General features: G+C 42.7%; 2 protein-coding genes and 1 long non-coding RNA gene across 3 annotated transcripts; 2 read left to right on the forward strand and 1 right to left on the reverse strand.

Moving 5' to 3' along the window:
• Positions 1-173: 173 nt before the first annotated feature.
• On the forward strand, positions 174-4,889 carry LOC109956911 (protein limb expression 1). Its single transcript, XM_020594378.1, has 6 exons — positions 174-433; positions 1,064-1,269; positions 1,926-2,066; positions 2,190-2,285; positions 3,279-3,356; positions 3,456-4,889. Exons 1-6 carry the CDS (start codon positions 352-354, stop codon positions 3,888-3,890), a joined length of 1,038 nt encoding a protein of 345 aa, XP_020450034.1. The 5' UTR covers positions 174-351; the 3' UTR covers positions 3,891-4,889.
• LOC109956913 (uncharacterized) lies at positions 3,555-5,627 on the reverse strand. Its single transcript, XR_002274482.1, has 3 exons — positions 5,555-5,627; positions 5,288-5,352; positions 3,555-3,625 (listed from the first exon to the last, which is right to left on the reverse strand). It is a non-coding gene; the product is annotated as an uncharacterized LOC109956913 (long non-coding RNA).
• Positions 5,628-5,692: 65 nt separating this feature from the next.
• epg5 (ectopic P-granules autophagy protein 5 homolog (C. elegans)) lies at positions 5,693-23,786 on the forward strand. The gene is made up of 45 exons (XM_020594379.1): positions 5,693-6,301; positions 6,713-7,381; positions 7,853-8,113; positions 8,212-8,410; positions 8,548-8,684; positions 8,779-8,886; positions 8,979-9,052; positions 9,193-9,301; positions 9,588-9,702; positions 9,783-9,933; positions 10,054-10,215; positions 10,305-10,462; positions 10,637-10,788; positions 11,118-11,258; positions 11,355-11,516; positions 11,612-11,734; positions 11,834-12,096; positions 12,203-12,343; positions 12,475-12,619; positions 13,043-13,240; positions 13,651-13,758; positions 13,850-13,972; positions 14,133-14,299; positions 14,403-14,639; positions 14,751-14,874; positions 14,976-15,120; positions 15,410-15,581; positions 15,744-15,906; positions 16,015-16,157; positions 16,298-16,454; positions 16,776-16,970; positions 17,064-17,277; positions 18,062-18,249; positions 18,360-18,567; positions 18,672-18,747; positions 18,907-19,007; positions 19,156-19,331; positions 19,950-20,174; positions 20,260-20,469; positions 21,161-21,305; positions 21,399-21,641; positions 21,864-22,077; positions 22,206-22,424; positions 22,540-22,654; positions 22,745-23,786. Exons 1-45 carry the CDS (start codon positions 6,248-6,250, stop codon positions 22,925-22,927), a joined length of 7,773 nt encoding a protein of 2,590 aa, XP_020450035.1. The 5' UTR covers positions 5,693-6,247; the 3' UTR covers positions 22,928-23,786.
• Positions 23,787-24,715: the final 929 nt, after the last annotated feature.

A 24,715-nucleotide genomic window follows, 5' to 3' on the forward strand; every position in this document is an offset into this window, starting at 1 on the left:
TTCCTGCTTTCCACCTCTGTGTGTGCATGTAGAAAGAGTGAGGGGCCCTCTGAGCTAATTGGCACTGAGGGTGACAAAGGTGGTCTGCTTCAAAAGAGAAACCCTGGTGAGATGTCCACACAGGAGTGGAGGGGGAAGGGAGTTTAGGGGCTAGCAAAAGGGATAGCGGAGGGGCTTTTAGATGTGAAGTTTATTCCTTATGATGTTCCCAGCCTGAGCTGTGATCATGGTAGACGTTGCTCATTTTGAGGGTCCTGTATGCTGTTGTGATGGACCATTTTTATGAAGAATGTGAGAGCTGAGAGAAAGGGGGCTGAACGTGTTTGACGTGACCGTGGAAGTAAACACTGGATGAGAATGAGTAAATCGAATGCTGAGGAAAGCATCATGTCATACCTGTTACGGAGCGAGACTGACGCCAGCCCCACAGACTGTGAGTAAATGAGAAATTTAATGACAAACTTTGTTGGTTTCAACAGCAAACACACATTTCAAATGTGTTAAAGCTGTGCTTACCACTGCCCTAACATTAATGCATTGGAAAATACAAAGGCAGATATGTAATTAAATGTTTTCTCATATCTTTATTAGATTTATTGCAACATATATCTCCGACAAGTGTCAGTCAAGTGATCCCTGTCATAGAGTGAGCTGCAGTGAGTTGTTTGGCACACACGGTGAATGACAGGAAATGTTGAAATTCACCTTAGGTTAAAAAAACTCAAAGGTTTACAAAATACTGATTTGTTTATGTTATGGGGGGGGGTTCCCTTCAATCCCTAATTCTACTTAAATAAACACTGTTTGAGAATCCATATTTACAGATGGCTGGCTTATACAGTATATTCAGGTTATCATTCCAAGTTTTCTTTAAGTTAGACTAAAAACTTCATTTGTGTTGGTAAGTGATCAGTGTTTTCTGCATTAAAAGGACATAGTAACTGATAAACCAAGTCTCCATCCGATAAATTAATGAATTTATACACTAGTGGTTTACTTTCTGTGATGTTCATAATAGGTTTTAATACTGTCAGTCATCATTTTTACATGCATGTGTGTGCAGTGAATGTGGTGGCCATGCTCCATAACTTCTGGGAGCAGAAGCAGATGACTCTGCTAAATAGTTCTTGTGGTGTATCGGATGGTTCTGGTGAGGATGCAGCCAGCCAGACAGAGAGCCTGCTGTTGTACGAGTCTGCACCCTCCCCTGGTCCCCCATACATCTACTATGTCACCCTTCCTGGAGGAAGCTGCTTTGGCAACTATAAGGTGTCTTTGTCATCATTAGTCCCATCTAGCAACATGTCTATACGTGGTGGTAAATATAACTGCATTGCTATAATAACTTAGTGTACAGTTATCTTTAATGTGTTGCTTGAAGTATCACAAAAATGTGGTGAGCACCTGCTACTGACCATGAACACAGTAAAAGTCAGTATCTTTATGATACCTGATGCTGATGTTCTTTGAGAAAATCCCAACTATAAAATTACTGAGACCACATAAACTTTAGTATCAATTGCAAACAGCCCTCCGAATAAAGTTTTCTTACAAATCATGTTTCTGAACAAAGGTATTTGAATATGCACTGGGAGGTGCTTGCAAGTAACACTTGAAGGCCCCTGAGTTGGAAAAAGAGACATACAGTATATCAGTATATTTTGAATGGATGTCATTCAAAACCCATGATACCACTTAATGAGCTCATTGTGACCCAGACAACAGCTCCCAGATCAGAACAGACATGTGACTGGTTATCTGTGAATGCTGCTAATGTCTTAATCTCACTTGTGATTTGAGATATCATCCTATGATAAGATGTAAGTGTAAAATTATCAACATGTAACTAAGAGTGTGTTTGAAGTGATCACCTCTTTTTGCACTTGTCTTGACATTTTAACCCCTCATCATCTCCTCATCCTCAGGTGTGTGACACACTGGCGGAGGCTCGGAGGGATGCAGCTCGTGTGGCTCTGATGAACTCACTTGTGAACGAGCTGCCATGTCGACGCATCAACCCTCAGTTCATCACTCAGAGTTTACAGCAGGCAGCCAGTGACAGTGCTGTAAGCGTGAGCCAGTGCAAACACCCAGGACTGTACCTTCTTACAAGGCAGATTATATAAATAATACAAACAAAGAGTGTTGTCTCAACATGAATGTTGACCTGCACTGTTATCTCTGTAAAGGTCTCTATAGATGATGCATGTGACCCAAGCACCAGTATAGGAACCTACTGTTTGCTTCTCCACTCTTACATAGGAAGGACAATGTTGGAGTTCCAGGTAAAACATAGAACCAAATTCTGTTTTGCATGTAAAAGACTGTGTAAAAGATCTATTTACTAGTAATGTTTCAAAATGTATGAAATGCTTCTTTGCATTAACTTAAAAACTATCTTAAATAGTGTCTTTCTAATTGGACCCCAAAGCATTATCCTTTTACATAATGATAATAATAAAAAAAAAAATTAAGCCAAACACAACCAGAACCACCTGGTGGTAATTCCACTCTCTATTGTTATCATTACATCCCTAGTCTGTTGCCTATTTATTCCCATTCCATCTCATTTTCAGACACTGCCAGGGAGTCATAGTAAGAAATACCTAATAGTTCTACATTTGTTTAAATAAGCATATGCCTGCAGCCAGGGAGTTTCCAGTAAGTTAGATGGAGGCCCTCCAAGTACTAATATACACACCATGCATGTATACATGTACATGCACAAAAACTGAAATGTACGCACACGCATACAAAAACCTGCACACACAACACCAGCCACATGGTGCAGCTGTCAGTGCTTTGTATAATTTATACAGACAGACAGTCAGTGCAGAAGAACAAGAAGCAGAGAAGAACAACTAGGGCAAATGCACAGTTAGAAACAGTGTAAACATGCTGATAGATATAACACGGACTTCAACCCCAGACAACTTACGTGTCACATTTTCTATCTGTCTCATTAGGTCAGTTTCAAATCATGTACAGACTCTCTCTGCTTAACACAAATGTCATTTTTAACACTTGGCAGCTGTTCTGCCAGACAGTGTTTTACAAATCAGGGTGAAATGTACCTGGTGCATAAAGATTAACTATTTCTTTCCAAATGAATCATCCACAGTTTAAAGAAAAGTCAATGTTATCTCTGTCAGACCTATGCACACAGTTCTGGATGTTTGAGTTTGTTATTCAAGTCATTGGTCATATTGTAGAACTGTAGAAAATGTTCTCTCTGTATCCTTCTCACTTACTGTCTTCCCCTCTCTTTCTCTCTGTAGGAGATGATGACAGTGTTCCAGTTGTTGCACTGGAATGGGACACTGAAGGGTCTGAGGGAAAGCCAGTGCTCTCGACAGGTACACTTCTTGCTAAGGACATTTCTTATCTGTTTTCAGCATAATCACTGTCTCTGCCTCTATATACTGATGCCTGTTTTCTTCTTTCCTCACTCTCAGAGTGTGATTGCCTATTACTCTCAGCAAAGACTTGATGAATACATGCGCAGCAGCATGGCACTGGATTGGCTCGGACGGGAGCAGAGTTCACCAGGGCAGCTCGGGGAGGAGCTGCAGGTGGCACAGAGGGAGCTGGTGTTGGCCCGACGTCAAGGCATAGAGCTGCGCTTCTACAAGGAAAAGACCGAGATTCTCAGCTTGGCTCTGAGTCAGGCATACATTCACCACACACCTGCAGCCTTCAGCCAAACACTGAGTCACCCATATGAGCAAGAACAACTTCCTTTGCAAATATTATACAGCCAGGACACAGGAGTCCAGATGACTCCACCCTCCAGTCCTTCACCAACCCTCCATAGAAGCACAAAGCAAACAGCCTGTCAAAGCATTAGCCAACATGTGGAGACTTATGTGGCTTTAAATAACTTTGAATAGACTGAGGTAGAGGATGGATGATACAAATTGTCATTTGACAATGAATGAGCTGAAAGTCTCATGATGCAAGCAGAACATATGAAGTATGGTGTTCAAGTTTTCTGTAAGCATAAATTCTGTAACCACAACAGTTACAAATACTGTGTTAATTTCTGTTAATAATGCTCTAACCTTATTAACATTCTTTTATGACTATAGAACTAAGCCTTAAAGATGTGTAGTGTATTCCCTGTCTCCTTCTCTGTCTCACATGTTATCTGGCATGTCAGTTTCCTTAATGGAAATTACTTGGCATGGCCATTCATGATACTGGCAGACTGTGACATATTGAATGACATGTTGACTGGATGCTATGAAACAGAAAGTCTGTTATGAATGTGACACATTCATTTGATTATGTCAGAACGCAACTACATATAAAATTCAGTTTGGTTTGTTTGCATAAAGGATATTAGTGTATAATAAAGGAAGGTTGGTCAGGTCAACACTGCAGATAATAAGAACCAGTACTGTTCTGTGACAAAATGCATGCAGACCATGAGCATTTGATTCTCTACGGTTTGGTTAAAGATAGAGATTTAATACATTTTAAAGGGAAATATGGAGCTTATCACTGTAATATACTTTTGGTTTTGGATGACCAGCCTTTGCATTCATATGACCACTATCAGAAATGGTAGATTGCTTTTTAAAATGTAATCTATTACAGATTACATGCTTGAGAAATTACTAATTGTAATGTAATTAGGTTACTTTTGGATTTGGGTACCTTTCTTACATGATTAGTTTAACTGAAATTAGAGTGAACAATCATCATGACACCAGTTCCCAGTATGGGTTAGCTTTAAGGTTCCTTACCAACTGTGAACTGGAGAAGATTGGTTTCCAGTACTAAAAACTAACTAAAGTTAGAGACTGTAAATAAGTGACACCATCTGGTCTGGGACTTGTAAGTACTTGTTGTCAGATTTCTCTCACAAGACATTTTCTGTATAAATAAATCATAACTCAAAATCTACATCAGATTTGTCTCTAACATGATTTTGAATTCAAGCAGAAATCCCCACACCACACCTAACCCCCACTCACACCCTTACTTTATTTGTCACACTGACTATAAGACATCCACTATTAAAGTTAAAGTAGCCTAGTCCTTTACTCAGAATCACGTTTAGTATTTATTGACTTTACAACTTGTGCTTTGTGAGCTTATACACTGAGCAGTTAATAAGCGACCTTCATTTGAAACATTGCATGTTATATAGTTTGGAGTAGGTTGCCACTTTCTGCTTTAGCAACGTTTGTGAATAGTTTATAAGTTGTAATTAACGGATGGCTTTATTAATGGTTAATAAGTCGTTTACTAATGCTGTAGATGAGCCATTAACAAGACTAACCTTTGGGTTGCCAGGTTGTGGAAAATCCTCCTCCACCGCAAAACTTGTCCGGACAACATTTGTAGCTGCAATTTTAAGGTTTGCAGGCATATCATATCATTATAAGTCTGCAGTTGTAATGTTAATAAGAAGTTTACTAATGGAGTTTCTCTAATTAATTAAAGTGGACCTGGGCAACTAACAGTTCCTTTTAGTAATGGTTTATACCTGTATATCTGTAAATATGTGCAAACTGTGTTATAACCATTAACAAACGCTATTAATTACCGTTTATAGTAAATCACTTAAGTCGTGCGTTACTAGAAAGTGGTACTCGGTTTTATGGCAGTTTGATTTCGCTGGCTTTCCGTAGAAAGGTGGAGTAGTCACGTGATCAAAGATTGCCCCAGTGGTGTTCCTGGAATAAACAAAACAAATGACAGCTGACCAGCGGACGTGGTTACCGTTTCCTGATGCTCGTTTTGATCTGTTGCAATCTTATTTTGAAAATATAAGCAACAATACAAAAAGCTTTGATCTGCTGGTGGAGTAATTACTAAGACAGCGTAACAAGCTAACAGCTATGCATTAGCCTAGCTTACTCTTGCTAGAGCGTTTTCGGTTGTGGAGCTCAGCAGAATTCATCAGCATGGTTTCGATTTCCAAAAAATGCATTCTCTGGATACTACGTTTGCGCTGAGAAACATGGTAGTTGTTGCCTTGCTATCCTCCGTTAGCGACATTTCTCAACGTGCCATACAAAAGTGTCATGTTTACAACCTCTGACACTGTTTATCTTGACAACACAGCCTGCTACTCACTGTTTATCACAGGAAATACCTCGGTAGCTACGCCAGCTAATGGTTTCTGGTTGTGTGTGTCCCATATACGTTTGATTGCTGTACGTTTTTACTTGATCGTTCAGTCGTCTGTTAGTGTGATCTGAGTTGTGGGGAAAGCTGAGGTGAGCTGACACTAACGATGGAGGCTGTAAGACCAAAGAGGACCAAGGCAAAAACCAGCGGAAAATCGCAGGTGATTAAACAGAGTCCTTCACAGTCATTATTTGCCTTCTTCTGCTCTTCCTTTTTATGGTCACAAGTGTAAGGAGGCCTTGTCTATTACTGGTACTGGTTTGATACAGGACAGGGCTCTCCCCTTCATCAGAGTTAAAAGACAGATACAAACACTCCTTCTCATAACTATGGACATTTTATAGTTGAGAGGAAATTGCAAGACCTGAAAAATATGGATAATTGACATAAAGCCTCTTAGTTTAAAAACAAATACATAAGTCTCCTTGAATTAAATGGCAGCGCTAATTACTGACACAGTAACATATTTTATTGTTTTTGCCACATTCATCATAATGTTCACTCTTTAGTCACATGCCCTTTGTCACAGCCCTGCCTGAATTTATCTCTGTTTGTTGTTGCATGACTTCAGCTGGTCAGGAAGCAGAAGCAGGCAGAGGAAGAAAAAAGAGCCACAACAACCTCGGCTGCCTGTGATGATGCCTCCACCTCAGGCTTCACTGACATTCCCCTCAGTCTTCCATATCAGGGGCTTGAGGAGGAGCAAAAAAACCTAGTTCAACCCTCTGACACCATTGCACAGACATCAGACCTGTCCTCTGAGAAACAACAGACCTTGTCCTCACAGGCCTTATCCACATCAGTGTTAAGTAAGACTTTACAGCCAACTCTCAGTTTGTTAACAGAGACATCGCAGGTTATAGAACATCTGAAGGAGTCAAAAAAGGAAGAAGAGGATGGTGGATTGGCAGCTCAGGTAGCTGAGCTTACAGTTGCACCATTAACCACTGACCCTGGAAAAGCTGCACAATCATGGAGTCATCCATGTGTTTCAACACAGTTTGAGGTCCTGAATGTCCCAAGTGCTCCTGCACTGTACCCATCTCTTTCTACACTGGAGGAGAGCCCTATGATACAGCTCTGTGAGGAAGCTGTGAAGAATGTTGCAAAAGGACCTGCAGTGTTAGCACTTCCTGAGCAGGAATCTTCGCCTCCAAGTTTGCAGCCTCTGGAGTCTGTAGCTGAACTTTCTAGAAGCAAGCTGTACCCAGAACTACCCAAGACAACACCAGAAATTCAAGTAATGTCATACACCAAGAAATAACATTAAGTTAAATAATAGATAGATGTGTGTGTGTTTGTTATGGTAAATGACTGAATGGGTTAAATTATGGTGTTTAATATGAATAGACCTGTTTATAGTTGAAGCCCACAGTTATGTGAGGTTGTCAGTGTCTTTTCCCTCAACCAATAAAACAATATTTTAGTTTTCAGTGTTCTAGCTTAGTGCATAATAATCGCCTCTGCCAGTTTGGCCATGGTCCACATTATTGGGCGATTAAAAAAAAAAAAATCTTTTCCTAAAACCTTATATCAATATAGATCAACATTAAGGTATTTGGTCAGATACACTGTCATAGTTGTTTTTGTCAATATTGCCCCTGCCCGCGTAATGACATGATTATTAAGTGACTATGTTTGTTGAGTCCTTACATATAAACATTCAATAATGTGAAATAATCCCACGCACCTCATGTTTTGCCGTCTGCAGCCATTTTCGCTGGAGCAGCTGAGTGTCTGGGAGCCAGGTGGGGGTTTGCAAGCTTGGTTAGAGGGCGTTGAAGTGTGTGCAGTCCAGTTCTGTGCTCTGGCCCGGCAGGAGAATCATGAACTGACTGAATTGCTGCAGAACTACTGGCGCTGCCGCAGACAGCTGACCCAGTCACACACACAGTTACACACACAGTCCTCTGACTGCAAGAGCACACAAAATCGTCTGTGGAGCTTCAGAGATGAACAGCTCACACTTCAGGTGTGTGTTTTTGGTTCAGTAACCAAAAATATACAGTTAAGAGAATGATAATGATCCTCTGCTGTCATAACATTTTAATATAATTTCCTTCCCTCCAGGGAGTGTGTGCAGACCAGTCCAAGGTGTGTGGTTATCATCGCTTCCAGCAGGCAGATTTCAGTCAGTCTGTCCTGGTGGAGCTGAAGAGACTGTTTGAAGCCCGCAGTGAGCTGCTCCATCAGAAGGTGGCACTACATGCATACACTGCTCTGCTGTCACGCCTACAGGTGGAATCATACTTGTATCGTCTACTCAGAGGTGAGAGACCCAAAAATTATACTTGCCTTTAAGTAGCCATTACAAACATGCCTCCTATGCATCCTACTAATGTGTTACATTAATACATTACAGTGCACGCATTACAGAATCAATTTTGTCTTTGTTTTTGTGTTCAGATTGTTCTGCTAGCCAAACACAGCCTTGTTCTCTTCAACCCCTGAAGGAAGCCATCAGCGTCCTGTTTAGCTTCACACGTCGAGTCCTTGACGACACTCAGTTCCAGGCAGACATCCATCACTGGCTGGAGAGATTGGTATACACACAAGCACTGTGCTGTTTTTCAAACTTCATAGTCTATTGCTATTTTGTTGTTGCACTTCCTCACACGGTTGCGGTCCACTCTGCAGGTGGCAGTCCTGCTGCATGTTGGAGGATCAGGAGAGCACCTGTATCTGCTGTGCCATCTTCTGTGCTGTCCTGCTGGGGTGGGAAAGTGGGCTGCACCCTTCCTTCAGGTTAGTTAAGGAAAACGTGTTTCTTTTATATTCATCATGTCAGTGGTTGAACATACAGATGACCAGAGTTTTCTTCGCATTTTCTGCCTCAGATTCAAGTCTGGGGTAACAGCTCTGGAGTGGCGCAGTTTATGCAGGCTCTAGCCATCCTAATGTCACCTGCCAGGTAAATAAGCAATGATCTTACCAACTGACTGGCAACTGTCTACTCCAGTTTTATGTGTTTGGTTTTCCATGAGAAACCCGGTGATACATTGAGGGTTTAATAACCTCACATTAATCAGTGACTTCTCTGCTTTGACTCAGACACCGTGCAGAGTTTCTGGGTCATATGAAGCCATGTGAGAGCCAGAGCACAGGAGCTTCTGGACCTGAGTCTGGCAACTGGACATTAGTGGATGAAGGCGGAGAGGAGGTAAACTGTAGGGAGGCAATGATTATATTTTCTGAAAGTAAATCAATGTTCCCATCACATTTCGAAAGCATAAAATTACTTATAAATGGGGGGAAACTACTACTGCCATACTAATGTTGCTTTTATATATATATAAAAAAAAAAAGAATGTAGCCTCCACTTTGCATTATGCCTTAAAATCTGTTTGCAATCTAAAAAAAAGTGTAAAATTGAGCCTGTCATGACCTAGTTTTTAAATAAGTAATTTAACGTCCGAATGCTTTGCCCTGCTGCTCTCTGTCTTTAGGACGAAGACCCAGAGAGCAGCTGGTTGCTGCTCTGTGAGGAGGATCTGATCTCCCTGCTGACCCAGTTCCCGTTCCAGCAGCTCTACTCACACATGCTGGGGATGAGCAAGGAGGGTGAGGGAGTCTGTCTGTTCTTCTGTCTGTTGGTTTGTGGCACTCATTGTATGAACTGGTGGACGACTCTTTGTTTCCAGGTGTGTATGAGCCCCAGGCCTGCTCCAGTCAGAAGATGATGCGTGTGTTTGCATTTGCTTCCTCTCTCATTGAAATTCTGGCTCTTGGTCTACAAACCTACAACAGATCGCGGTACAGACAGCTAGTCAAACGAATAGGACACATCATGCGGTCAGTGCACCAATGATATAAGCAAAAACTGTTCTCAGACTTATTAGGCCAAACGATAACAATATTACAAAATGCATAGCATTAAATATCCGTACGTTTCTTGTCCCCCTTTTCCCTCAGAATGACGGTGTGTTTGGTCAGCGATCACTGGGCCCAGTATGTGAGTGTGACTGGTGCTGATGGATCCAGTGCTCCTGTACACTCTCTGTCTCTGAACAAACTGCAGCTGGAATATGACCATCTTTTCCTCAGAGCTGTTTTACATGTACTCAGAAACAAAAGGCAAGGAACAGAACTCAAGTTTCCATCATAACTGGAAATTATTTATTTAATGGGCTTTTACATAAATTTTCTGTTGTTCTCTCTCACAGGCTAGGCATTTGGTTGTTTATGTCAGAGATGCCGTATGCAACTTTGTCCAGCTCTATGCTGTGGAAGGTCCTTTATGTGATGCAGTGTGCAGAGACAGCAGGGCTAGAAACACTCAGCACTGCCAGTGACATGCACTCCTGCTTTCAAGCTCTCAGAGGTACCAATATATGCATTTAAACTGCACAAAAATTACCTTTTAAAACTGAAAAAATTGGCCTAGTAGTAATACGTAGACGTGACCCAACAGTTTCATCAGTGTACTGAAAGCTGAAAGTGGCTTAAACACAAAAATCCCAAAACATTTTTAAAACTACTTATGTCTCTGTCATAGAACGAGAGCACCAGGAGCGATTTGAGCAGTGGCTGTGTGAGGTGAACAGCTCTGACGGCATCTCCCTCCTCACAGCACTTGCACACATGGCCACTCCAACCCAGCATTCTGACCCCGCCTTCATCACTACTATAACCCTGCTGATTTACCAGGTAGGAGAAGGAGACACAGAATGAAATGTGGATAAGCAGATGTTAAACAAAGCACATTTGGTATTTTTCTTATCTTATAGACTACATGATTTAAAACACAGTTGGCTGTGAAGGAAACCCTTATAGAAATCAATTTGTTAATCTATTTTCATTCACAGTGTAACATCTGATCCTTTTTTTTAACCTTAAATGGAGTACAGTTTGTACAGTAACTACACTGCTGAAGAGTGTCACATAGAGAAATAGATAAAGTATAAAAGGGCAGTCTCTGTAGCACTGCTTAGTACCTACCTTGTTCTTTGACATCTCTTTTCTTGTTTTTGCATCAGGTATCATATGTGAGTGTGTCTACCAGAGAAACATACTCTAAGGTAGGGAGGGAGTTGCTGGCTGCCATAGCAACGGCCCATCCCTATGTTAACTCTGTGCTCCTGGAGAGATTGAGAGAGACCATACAGACTGTAGGAATGGTTGGTATTGCCATTGTATAATAACGTTAAGGTTTGTAGCTGCAAGTAGTTCAGACTCCTGAGTCTTTGTTGTCATCTGTGTTTTGTGCATGTTAGGTGGCTTTGTACTTGTGTAAAGAGCTGCCTCTGAGTCTGTGGCGGCCACAGCCAGAGGAGGTTTGTGTGATCGGAGCCTGGCTGCTCCAGCATCCTTTGTCTGCTGTGGAGAACCGGCTGGCCTGTGTTATCCTAGAGGGTCTGAACTGGGGTCACACACAGGTAGCACTGAGAGCATTAACAGTGATGTCTCCAGTAGTCTTAGCAGCACAGTTGTGTATTTGTAGTCAGATGACTAAATGTATTTCCTCTTGCAGGATGGTTCTTTGGCCCTGTCTTCCTCTCTTCACAGTCAAGTGGCTCTGCTGGTGGCTGAAGCCTATCAGAAGTACCTTACTGACAAACCATACAGTGGCCTCATATCCGAGGGAATCCGACAGGTGACATATTTGCTCATTAGCTACGGGCATCCAGTCTGACCCAGTTTGCCTGTTTCCAACAAAATGTCTGTTTTTCTGTCTCTTGTTTCCCTCCCCTAGGTATCTTACCTTGCCAATGTCCTTCGTTTGGGCATGTCTCCTGAAGCATCCTTTAGTCAATGGGCATGGCAGCTGTTGCTGAGGCTGAAGCTCCATAGCAATTCCCAGAACCGTAAAGGAGCATGGTTGGTGCCTGCTTTGACATCCAGCCCACCTCCAGAGCTTACACACACTCCGAGCATGCACTCTGTGCTCAGGGCTGTAAAAGCAGGCATCCCTATTGGATGCTACTTGTCCATTGCCATGACACCAGTAGGACACAGGTGTGTTCTCACACATAAACTATGCCTAATACTTATGGTTGAATTATACATATAGTACAGTTTGAACTAAGTTAATCTCTTGTAGCTTTTTTCTGTGTTTTTCTAGTCTGGAACACTTTTGTACTGACGGTATTGGGTTGTTGAAGAGTCTGATTCAGTCTCACCATCTGAGAGCTGCTGTGCATCTGCTGGATAACATCCTACCCCCAACCTACCATCTCAGCTTCTGCCTACTCAACAACTCACAGTAAAAAAAAAAACATCCTTGACACACAGCCTATAAAAAAGGCCAGAAAGAAAGATTTTCAATATAGCAGCTACTTCATCTCCAACACTTATATTTGTTCTTGTCTCTCATGTCATCCCGCTTCATGCCAGGTTTGTCAGTTGTATCCAGTTGTTCTTGCAGTACGACAGTGTGTGTCCTCAAGGTGTGACACAGCAGGTCACTCATCGGGTAGCACCACTCCTTACAGGAGCCACCTATGGAGACAATGTCCGACTATTAAACAGTGTCATTCAGGTTGGTCAGAAAGAGATTTTGTTATAAACATATATTTCGGGTCTTCAGCCATCACAAAGAATTTTTTAACGTACTGGATACATATAATGGTTGGAAGAAAGGTGGAACATTAATTAGTGGGTATGGAAGAGAGAATGTGTGTCTTTAATTTGTGATGTAAATAGGTGGGAGTAATATCATAAGAAGAAAAAGCACTCAGAAAAATGCTGATGCAGCAAATAAACTGCACTAGCATAGGACCTGGTTCCACCTTTAACTAGTGATGTATGTTTTAGTCACTTCAAAATCTAGAAAAAAACGCAGAAAAGATGAGCCAGATTTTCAAACTAAAATATTTTGTAAAATGAGTAGAAGTCATTTTGTTCCACACATTGTCTCAAAATCATAGATAACATAAAAATAAATATGCGTCTCGTCTTCCAGAGTCATGTGGTGGAAAGCTCACAGCCCGGTCGTGTCGGAGCTGCAGCCGTCCTGGAGTTTTGGGTGGGAATTCTGACACAGCAGAACCTGTGGTACCGAGACAAAACAGTTCTATTCCTTATGGATCAGATCTGTTGTGCTGCATTCACACACCACCAGGAGGAGTGTGTGCAGAAACCGCTTTACCAACAGCATAAGGTGTTTACCCAGTTCTGTTTGTTTGCATAATGTAGGGACTCAGCGATGGGTCTCAAAGGTGTTAACACTGTAAATTGCCTTAGTTACATTATAGAGATTCATATGACATTAACAATAGGTCACACATTACAGGAAGTGCTAGCGCTTGTTGTTGTGGGATGCTAAAAAGTCACCTCAAAGCCATTACACTTTTATCCTCATGCAAATGTTCGGGCTGTGTCTGGTTTATGTAACCACTCTATCATTATTTATTGTATTTTTAAAGAACAAATTAGCATGTCTGCATTTATTCATGAGTGAAAGGTTTTCATCAAGAAAACCAGAGGAAGCCAGTACCACCTGTAAGGAAGGAATAACAACCATGACGCCTATTCTATTTGTCATTTTTTCCATTTTCGTAATTAATGCAGAATGCCTTGGGTTACCATGGAGATCGAGGTCTGCTCTCCTCCCTGGTTGGCTGGATTGCTGGAAATGCCACACCCTCCTTCATCGAGGGCCAATCACTCAGTGCGGAGGTGAGGGTTCCACAGATTGTGCAGGTAGTATTGATCATGTTAGTAAAGTTCTCACTCCTGACAGACTTGGTGGTGACTCTGTGTTTTGTAGGTTTGGTTTGCCTGGCTGGTGCTGAATATGGAGGGCTTGTTTGAGGAAGATTCTCAACTGAGACGCTGTGTTGAGCAAGAGCTCCTGACAGAGCCAAATATCTCTCCAGACCAAGCACTAAAGGTATACAGACAAATACACAAAGTTATCAATTTGTTGAGGTGGAAATACCAGAATTACTGTCATATGTAGCAAGTGTTCATGTTAGTGAGTGTTTGGTAGTCTGGACTATCCTGAATGTTGTATGTCGACAGTTTTAACACTATGTATGTGTCTGAGTCAGAAGGCGCAGCAGAGGCTGAAGTTGCCGGTAGCCCCGTCTCTACAGAGATTACAGGTATATCGCTGGGCGTGCCAGGCATTAGCCACACCCCCTGACCATCCACTCCTTCCTCTGGTCTGGCAGAAGTTTCTGCAGCTCTACCTTAGACAGCCTGGGCCTGAGTATGGGTACGGCATGTGCACACACATTACTATTTCTAGCCAGAGTAAGCAGGAAAAACACAGAATCCATATGAAGGTGCCATATATTTTTGTGTATGTTGTCCTTTAGACTGGCTGCATGTGGTTGTATCGGGCAAAGATTCTTCCAGGCTTCATCTCAGGCTGCTTTACTCAGAGATCTGAGACAGAGAACACAAGTGGTGTCAGACTTCCACCATGCTGCCAGTCAGGCCCTCAGGGTGCCCCCACTACACACTCCCTCATCCGACAGCCAGGGCGACCAAAGTCCCGACAATCCCTGTCCCCCATATCTCACCTCTCCTCAGTTACACACAGAGCTAGTCAGGTAGGCCACTGATGTGTGCATTTGACAACATTCCTTCCTGTTGTCAAGCAGATAGGAGCAGCCATTAGTATGTGAAGATCTCTCAGATCTCAGCTGATTGGTTGTCTACAGGTTGTTTGGTGTCTTTGCTGTGTGGATGGATGACGAGACTCTGCAGAAGCAAGAAGTGTACCTTCCTTCTCTTCCTCCAGAGTATGAACCACACAGACTGGCACAGGTCATGCAGCGGCAGCAGGTGGGTGTGTCTTCGTTTTATGTGTAAGGTTAGTCAAAGTTGTGGTGTATTATATTATAGTACTCTTACAATCTAATGTGCGTTGTCATGTTCTGCTGTAGGAAATGTGGCTGGAGTATGTGGACCAGGAACGTCTGCAGTATGATAAGAGGGAAGTTTTATCTCTGTGGGAGAAGGTGCAGAGTGAGCCAGCCTTCCTGCAGGCCCAGAACCCTGGTTTCACTGATTACAGCAGCCTAAACAATGGTACACAGTCAAATGTGTTTTTTTTTAGATCCAAAAGATTGTGTAACAGTTAGCTCCATGCAGTGTTAAAATTGGACGATGTTTAACTAACACTGACCACAAGGAGCACAAACACACACACACATTCATAACCTTAGCACTAGTTCTTTTAAATATGTACTGTAGGAAGGAATATTAATAATATATCTCCAAATAAAATAATCAGGTGATTTTTATCCTTTACCATTTCAGCTTTTTAATTTAGCTTCCTACCAGTTTGATGTTGTGCTATGTGTGTCTCTGTGTGCAGCAAGGGAGCGTATTCTGTCCAACTTGCAGAAGCATCCAGTTCCACGTCCAGCTCCAGAGCTGCAGCAGCACAAAGCTCCAGTGGCAGAGGTCCCCGCTGCCTGTCTCATTGACTCTAAAGCCACTGCCGAAATGCTGCAGCAGGACCTCAGCATTCTGCAAGACCAGGCCAGGTATACTGAGATCACAAAAACATTAAAATATTTCCACACCAGCAGTGCACACACTCATAGGTGCACATAAATACACAGAAGTCACTTGTTTATACAGACCCTTCAAAATGCATACAGTACAAAGCTACACCCTCATTCTGAAATACTTGATCTTGCTGTCAGGATTGCAGTGGCACGTGAAGCCCAGCAGGTGGCATTGGAGCAGGAGCTGCTGGAGAGTCTTCCTCTACTGTATAAAAACCGACCAGAGCAAGTTACTATGGCCCTGGAGTGTAAAGGGAAGGGAGGGCAGCCATGCCAGGGACCTGCCAATATCACTGTCACAGTATGATCAATACTGTAAAACTGCACGCTAGCCACATTTTTTTCAGCTTTTATCAGTTTGTTTCCAGCTGTATTAATTTGTTTCTGTGGGGTCTGTGTGACCACATAGTGTGAGCGTGTCCAGAGACAGGAGGATATGCAGACTCAGATTACAATACTGCGCAGGGACCTCAAGAAGCTCCAGACCGATGCCATGGCTCCTCCACTTCAAAGTCTGGCTCAGGCTGCTGTCCACACTGAGAACTTTATCACGTCAGTATGAAAACGTCTTGCCACCAAAAGAAACAACATGATGATTTACATCACAATAAATATAAGCACAATCATATATGAGTTAAAAAAAGGAATAGGTTTTGTAATTAAAACCGATGTTTTGACTCATGTATTGACAGGGCTCTGGTGAATATGTACAAGGCAGAGAAATCGCCGGCAGTGCAGCATGTTGGGGTCTCAGCCTTTTACCAGGTGGTCTCCTTTGTGTGTGAAGACACTTTGCGACACCCCCCAACACGCCAGTACCTCTCTTCCTGTGTGGAGATACTGGGACAGGTGTGCACACACTCACAAACATACTCGTACACTGTACACAGAACTTTATTTAGCTTTTTTCAGAATACCCACACTAAGTTAAATCATGCTGGAACCACAAGTGCAGGACATTTCTCTTACCGATTCCCCAGCTCAGCAAACCAGTCACCAAAGCCGCTTATGCATATGCACATGTACAACAGAAAGTCCCCATAAAAAAACAAGTCTAGTGTCTGTATATACACAGCATTACATATTATTCTCAACACATAAGCTCTCTTCATTCATTAATAAAACTTGTTCATGAATTAAACTGTGTTGTACTTATTGTTTTGTGTCTAGGTGTTTATCCAGGGCAACGCAGAGGAGTGCTGTCATGTCCTGAAGACCATCCTGGAGCAGAGGCTTCTTTGTCCTCTGATTTCCCCCTTCTTCACTCCCAACGCAGCACCCAATCAGCTCGTCTTCCTCTACCGTGATGTTGTGACATCTCTACAACCTGACAGCGCTGATGTCATTTTCATGCTACTCACTAAGGTTAGTCCAGACACAGATACGACACATTAAAGAAACACAGCATACACCCATAGCAGCCCAGTTACAATAACCACTTCTGCACCTTCCCCATAGTTTGATTTGTCCCAGTGGCTGAATGAAGCACATCCGAGGTTTTCGGAGCGAACCAGTTTGCTGGAACTGGTCCACAGTGCTCTCTGCGTCTGCGGCCGAGACCCCGAGCCTGAACTTCTCACGCCTTTTCACCTTTTCACCAAACACTGGACCTGGCTTTTATGCCACCACTTTCCTGACCACTATAGCGACTGCCTGCGTCTACTTATGACCAGTGAGTATGTGTGTGTGCTCAACTTTACTGAGACTTTAAATCTATCTTGGGCACAAGAGTTGACACGGTGGTGTACAATAGAACATAAAGCAAAGAATAACATAACAGATCTACAAGTGACTCAGTGTCTCTATTTTAAAAGACATACAATAAACTGAATTTAAAAGAACATATTAAATAGCGCACCTCTATATGTCAGCAGTACCTTTACTCAGAAAGCCACATTACAATTGCCTATAAAACATCACATAATGAAGGGTTAGATCACATCCGACTGTACACTAGTACTGAAATAAAGCCAGCTTGCAGAGAATTGCTTGAGAATGGCATTGAACAGCAGTATTTTATTTCTTGTGAGTTGTGTTACACATTGCTCCTTGTTAGGAGCATGGGCTTCTTTGAAAAGTCTCTTTGTTCATCGTCCAAGTGATTCACAGCGAACACATTCATTCCTTTAAAGAAATGCCTCCTACTCATCTTCCCACCAACAAAAGACTAAATTAATTAATGAACACTGTTAATGTTAGCTGAATCATTATGAGCTGCAAAATCAGATCTGACTTGACAGTGTCACTGAGTGATTTATCATGACAGAATTTGGTTTTTTGTTATGACCCCATGAGATGAGGTGATTCCAGATGGAGTCACAAATCAAATCAATAAATCAATCAGTTGGTCAATTGATGAAAGAATTATTAGCACATCTTGTATCAACAATATTGAGTTTGATGGTGTTTGATGTGCAGATTCTTCAACAAGCCAAGGTATTTTTTACCTTCACCAGGCTCGTCAAACCAGTTACTGAGTCCAGAGTGCTGGAGGGTCACCCTGCGAGAGCTTGGCTGCCTACCTCCAAACTGCAGCACCAAGAGCAAAGCTGAACAAACCCTCAGCACTATTGATGTCCTCAGCCGTGCTGCCGGAGCCCCAGCCTCTCCTTATAGATCGCCCATCAGCCTCTCTCCTCAGCAGGTAACTAAAGTTGGTGTTGTTGATATTGCACGTGTTGAATGCCATTCATATGCTGCATGTGATTCATTATTAGTTCATTGATGCTGTGAGTCTTTATCGGATGCTAACAGGTGGATGAGACAGTTGACTGGCTGAGTGATTACTTCCTGCGTAGTCGACTCAGTAAGCAAGACCTCCGCAGCTTCGGCCTCTACTCTGCCTGGACTCCCTATATCAGTGAGGTTGTTTCCTTCTGGGACCATTTGATTGGTTGTCTGATCAACGTGCATTTCAGCAGCTGTGCCAGAGAATCAGTGGGCAGCAGGAAAGTTGTTAGAGGTAAGACTTGTGATCATTCATATAGAGTTCAGCCTTTTCTTCTGTACATATCCTTTGTTGTTATCTGTGGTTATGAAAGAGGAATGTCTTTCATGCTCTCACAGCTCTGCAGGACCTACACAGTAAGATTGTGAAATTATTTAAGCCTTGGATCTTTCCTGTGGATACTGATGATGGCGGGTGAGTATAGCACATCCTCAGCTCTCAGGCAGTCATTGGTTTTAGATAGAGCATAACTGTTGTGAGCAAGACAGGGGTGAAATAGATGTGAGCACAGACAGAAGAGACTCCAAGGACAACAGCAAAGAAAATGTCAATACCCGTGTCACTGTGTCTCAGTCTCAAGTGTTATCCCTGGCTGGAGACTGATGCGAGTGCAGCAGGATGTCTGGTTGGACTCTATGCTCAGCACACTGACAGACTGCACCACAAATTCAGAGGTGGGTCCTCAGCAGGCCTGTGTTGATACCTGAATGAGGGTTTAAGTGCTGTTATTCTGTGCTGTTAAAGTTATTAAGTGCTGTTATTCTGTGTTATTAAAGTTATTTATAACGTGTGTGTGTGTGTGTGTGTGTGTGTGTGTTGCAGATCGTCTGCTCCCAGGTCAGAGAGGGGCTCTGTGGCTGTGTATGATGCAGTACTGTGAGAGCTGCACCTCCCCCCGTACACCTGAGTACCTTCTCTACCTGTACCACACACAGCTCCGCAGCCTGCCCTGGAGTCACCTGCACCCTGACACTCAGCTCATGGAGCAGCTATTCAGTGTGAGGCACTCTACCCTCTTGAATACTAATGTAGGCATGCATGACTCAGGGGAGCTTGTTAATTTCAAGACCTCTGGTCCGAGCTCCTATTTTTAGCCTGACCTCAAGTAATTATAAGCCTGTAAGCAAGCTCCTGTCTCTCAAGATGGATTTATAGAGGCTACTATACAGAATCTAAACAGGTTACAAATATAAAGTTATTAAAACTAAATCCAAATCACAAAGAATAATATCATAATATCATATTTGCTTATTTATGAATGGTAAATCATACCAAAAACAAAGGGATGGAAGTATGCAGAGTGAGGTAAAGGAAAACCATTTCCTTCCATTTTCATTATTTGAACAAAAATATTGTATTGATCATTTCTCACTTGTAGTTGTTAAACTTTTTATCCCAGCTATCTTCTCTAGGTAGATTATTCTGCAACCTGTGATGACTTTAAAATAACCAGATTATCAAATTAACCCTGCAGGTGCATCATACCCTGAGTAGGAGTCAAACATTTGATGTGTAATCCAAAGTAATAAATATTCTGAGTACAGTTAATTGAGATTTGGTTATGATTCTACTTTGAGTGGATTTTTGTTCATTGTCTTGCCTTTGTGTTCCTGCAGGTGGAGAGAGGTAGCCCCAAGAGCTGCTTCCTTTTTCTTGGAGAGGTGTTATGTGAAGTGAACTGGGTCAGCATCCTAAGTGACCACTTACAGACACCTCCGACGTCTACGACACATCCAGCTCTACCGGACACTGGTACTCAGAAGGAGTCACACACCATGTTGGTCTATCTGCTGTACATGCTAGTTCTTCTGGCAAAGGAAGAACAACTCCTGAGTCAGCAGGTGAGTCCAAAATACTTTCTACCTCAGGGTCCAAACTCTTGCTCCTTCTTTATCCATTCTTCATTTTATTCTTCTGCCTGTCCAGGACTCCCCTCTGCTCAGTCTTCTAGTGCAGTCAGCCTCTCTACCCTGGCATCAACTGGACCTGTCCTCATACCAGCAGATTCTGGGATATGTTAGCACCCATTACCCTCCCTCTTTGCTGCTCAGTGCTGATTCTGTGCCTCAGCTGCTGCTGAAATCACTGCGCAGTGCTGCAGGGCTCCACCCCCGTCCTAACGAAGCCCCGCATCAGGTGAAGCAGTACAGTGCTGTGTGTTTAACAAGTTAAATCACAGATTTATTAAAGCATCATAAACCTCCTAAAGTTAATCTAGAATGAGGTTTAAGCCCAGTCATTTATCTCAAAACACCACTTGTGATGTAGGGGTGAGAAGATGAGTATAATTACAGATGAAAACATATGCATAAATATGCAGTGAATGGAGGTAGTAGACACTGAACAGCTGCATTATATGGAGGAGCCCTAATGTCAGAGAATATCAGAATTCATGCGTGTCTTACTACCTGCACCTCCACTGCCTCAGGCAGATACATCTAGTGTAGAAGTGGGAGGTCTGGAACATCCACATTAAATTTAGACCTAAACAGTTCTGTTTTCTTTGCCAGCTCAGTATCACTTATCTAAACTACATAAATGTAACACTTAAATCTTTACCGTTGCTGCTGATATAAAGCAGTGAAGGAAATTTTATACACCACTTGAATTAGTTCCAAAGTTGATGAATATTGGCAAGATCTTTACGATTTAATTCACTCGTTCACAGGATGGCACCAAGATCCCTCAATGTGCCTACTACTAAGAGTAGCATGTATTATAAATGACAAAGTTATGTATTTACTGACATATGTGTTTGTGTATTGCATTCACCCAAACAAACAAACAACAACAACAAAAAATGAAACTGTTACTCTTGGTCTGTCAGGAGGAGACGCTGAAGGCTGGAATGTATATATGCTGGTATGTGCAGTCTTTGGTAACTCTGGAACAAGGAGGCAGCATCAGCCTCAGCAGCCTGGAGGCTCAGCTGGAGACACTTCTAGAGAGTGTCGTCACATTCAGCCCACCAGGTGAGCTGTCCTTCCTGCCATCTTTAACTACTCATAAGTAATCAGTTCTTTTATCACCTCAATCATTTATTGACTCATGTTTTTCCTCTGCAGAGGCAGGTTTGGAGCAGAGGCACATGGCATTTTGCAGGCTCTTCAGTGATGCTCTGACTTTGCTCAACAGAGTGGGAGTCTCAACTGGTGAGGCACTTGCTGCTTATGTCATCACCTGGCTAGACAGGAAGGGGAGGGGCTTTCCTATCCTACCTCTTCTTACAGCTTGCTCTTGCTGTCTTGCTTCGGTGAGGCATATGACTCGCATCATGGAGGCATGCATCACAGCGTACTTCAACCATGGTGAGCAGAAAGGGTTTTTTAGCACTTTATTTCACTGAGATTCACATAACACATTTAAATCAGATTTGTTCTTTTCATACAAGTTTTCCAAAACGCAGTTTCCCAAAAGGTTGATATAGTCCTTTAAATATCTCGCTTTAGCATAGATAGTTTGACGTGACATCAGTGTACAGTGCACGTTTCTCCTCCCAAGTGATGCCGTTTTTGTTTCTTCTTGTTCAGCTGAGGAGGAGCCTGTAGGGTGGGGTCCTGTGTTGGCATCGCTGCAGGTGCCTGAGCTGACAGTGGATGACTTTCTCTCTGAGAGCCAATCAGGAGGCAGCTTCCTGACACTGTATGCCTTCATCCTGCAGCGTCTTAACACTGAATATACAGCAGTCAATGAGAGGAGGATACTGGCTTTAATTAACACATGGACCAGTCAGGTCTTTCCCAGGTTTGAGCCTCTCATTGTCTCATTTCACTTCTAAAACTTCCATCAGTTTGCCTTGTCAGACATTGTTTGATAATGTGTTTCAGTTGTACTAACTAATATAAATGCTATGATGTGTTTTGTGTGTGCAGTGGTCCAGGTGATGAAGCCAAGCTGTTTCTTTGGTGGCACAAAGCACTGAATCTGTCAGCCGAACAGCTACAACCACAAGCAGGCCAGACAGAAGTGTCAGGAGTTGTCATGAGTTTGTTGAAGTTGCAAACCAGGCTGATTCAGCTGGGAGAAGAAAGGCTGAACTCTGGACTGCTGGGAGCTATAGGTCTGGGGAAGAGGTCACCTGTTTCAAATAAGTGCGCTCACATGCTTTTTATTAGTAAATCAAAACACCTGTAGGCCAGATAGAGTAAGATGTTCATTTACTACTCTGAATAAACCAGCTCTTATGTACGTCTACTGCATGTCTAGGTTCAGGGTGGTGGTACGGAGTCTGGTAGCATTTCTGTCAGTCCAGGTATCGTCAGAGACAGAGCTTCGCCTTCAACCCACCACTGACTTGCAGCTTTCTGCAAAAGCACAGCAAGTATGCAACAAAAATTCCAAATTCATTTAATTTGCTAACCAGTAATTATGACGTAAAATTTTTTTTTTTTTCTTTCCCCTGTGAATGCAGATGTTGGGGATGCTGGAGGCCCTGCCCAGCAATAAGCATTATGCTGAGTTAGGGGACCCTGTGAGGAAGGCTGTCCAGTTCATCCGCTACCCAGGACACTGTCTCAGAGATGCACCCCGACTTCTGGCCCTGCTAGCCAACCTCCTGTACCCTGACCTCAGATACCTACACATTATCCGTTAATCTTGACTTAATGTGACCCTCATGCTGGAGACTGGGAGGATGTTACACGTCAGTGGCAAATACAGTGACATTAAATAACTTCTGTACAGACTAAATCTTGCTAGAGCACAAAGTTTCCAAGTAATTGCACAGGTACTGAATTGCTTTTGCTACTTAATCAGCAAGAGCTCCACATCTTTATCAGAGAGGGCTTTGTGTGACACAGACTGACTGTGCGACAGAGCTCACTGTACATGAAATACCTTTTGACTGGTAATGTACAATGAAGGATCATAAAACCAGTCAGAAGCATAAAAACCTAATGATCTGACCTTTTCTTGCACTTTGCTTTCTTCTCTCATGTCCATGCCTTGTTGCTTTTTTATTTACCTGCTCTTGAGTGGACGTTGCACATGCAGTATTTATTGAAGCATAATTCATTGATTACATTGCAACACTGGCCTTCAGATGTGAGTTTCACACGTGCATGTGGAATCTAACAGAAAAACATTGAAAGGCCAGACCTTAAAATGGGGTTGTGGAACATGGCAAGAGAGCTAGTAGATTGGCTTCATTGCCTGACACAGCACATAAGGTTTGCAGATGATGCTAGCGTCTAGCGTACTCTACACATACAGGTGCCAGTACATATACATTCATACAGAAGCAGTATGAAGTGATTGTGTTTAGTAACAGAACATTTGCCGGTATTATGTCTTGTCCCGGGCAGCGTGGTGACGCAGTGGTTAGCACTGTCACCTCACCACAATAAGGTTCTGAGTTCAAGCCCCCTGCCAACCTGGGGCCTCTCTGTGCAGTTTGCATGTTCTCCCTGTGCCTGTGTGGGTTCTCTCCGGATACCATGGCTTCCTCCCACAGTCCAAAGACATGCAGCTTTGGTTGACTGGTGACTCTAAATTGCCTGTAGGAGTGAGTGTGGTTGTCCAAGTGTCAGCCCTGTGATAGACTGGCGACCTGTACGAGGTGTACCCCACCACTTGCCCTCTTCAGGATAAGCAGTACAGATAATGGATGGATGTTCTTATCCTGCCAAAAGTGCTTTCCTTGTTTGTTTGTTTTTTTTGCCAAGGAGATGTTTTTGTTTGCTCACCTACTTAAACCTTGTTGACCGTGTACTCTGGTTGTTTCATGTCTTTATTAAGTACAAAAACTGCAGTCTGAAAAAGCACACACACTAGATGACAAACTGACCATCACTTACACTATGCCACACCACTTGGCTTCCTTATAAAGCGGTATTACAAATTACTGATGCCACTGGTATTAATAAAACACCAGAGCTGTAATGCTGTTGAGCTTGTATGCAGTATATCTGGACATATATACACAAATGGTGATGTGTGTATCTCATTTGAAGATAAAGGCAGACAGTAATTCAGATTTATCAGTTCTCTACATTGAACTGAGCTCAGTACGGTTCTCACATTACCCTTGTCAGTTCACCACTTGTGTTGCTCGGTGCCATCTCAATAATAATCACGCTGCACTTCTGCAGCCTGAAGCTCACCTTATTGCCTCTATTGTTTACTGACTATTAATGTCAAAAGCATTTTTTTTTTGAGTCAGTGATCGGCATGACTGCTTCAGGAGGGGAGCTACAGAGCCAGACTGCACAAAGGAGACAAGACTGCTCAATAAAGGGCACTGAATGTCTCACTACTGGTTTTTATCACTTCAGCTCTATGATCGGGGACCATATGTTGTATATGTAGCTTCTCAGAGCAGGACAGCTTCTCTAAACTCCCTGGATGGGTGACGTGAAGACGCACCTAAACGGGACATTACTGA

The sequence above is a fragment of the Monopterus albus genome, unplaced genomic scaffold (assembly GCF_001952655.1).
Source record: "Monopterus albus unplaced genomic scaffold, M_albus_1.0 scaffold23.1, whole genome shotgun sequence".
NCBI lineage: Eukaryota > Metazoa > Chordata > Actinopteri > Synbranchiformes > Synbranchidae > Monopterus > Monopterus albus.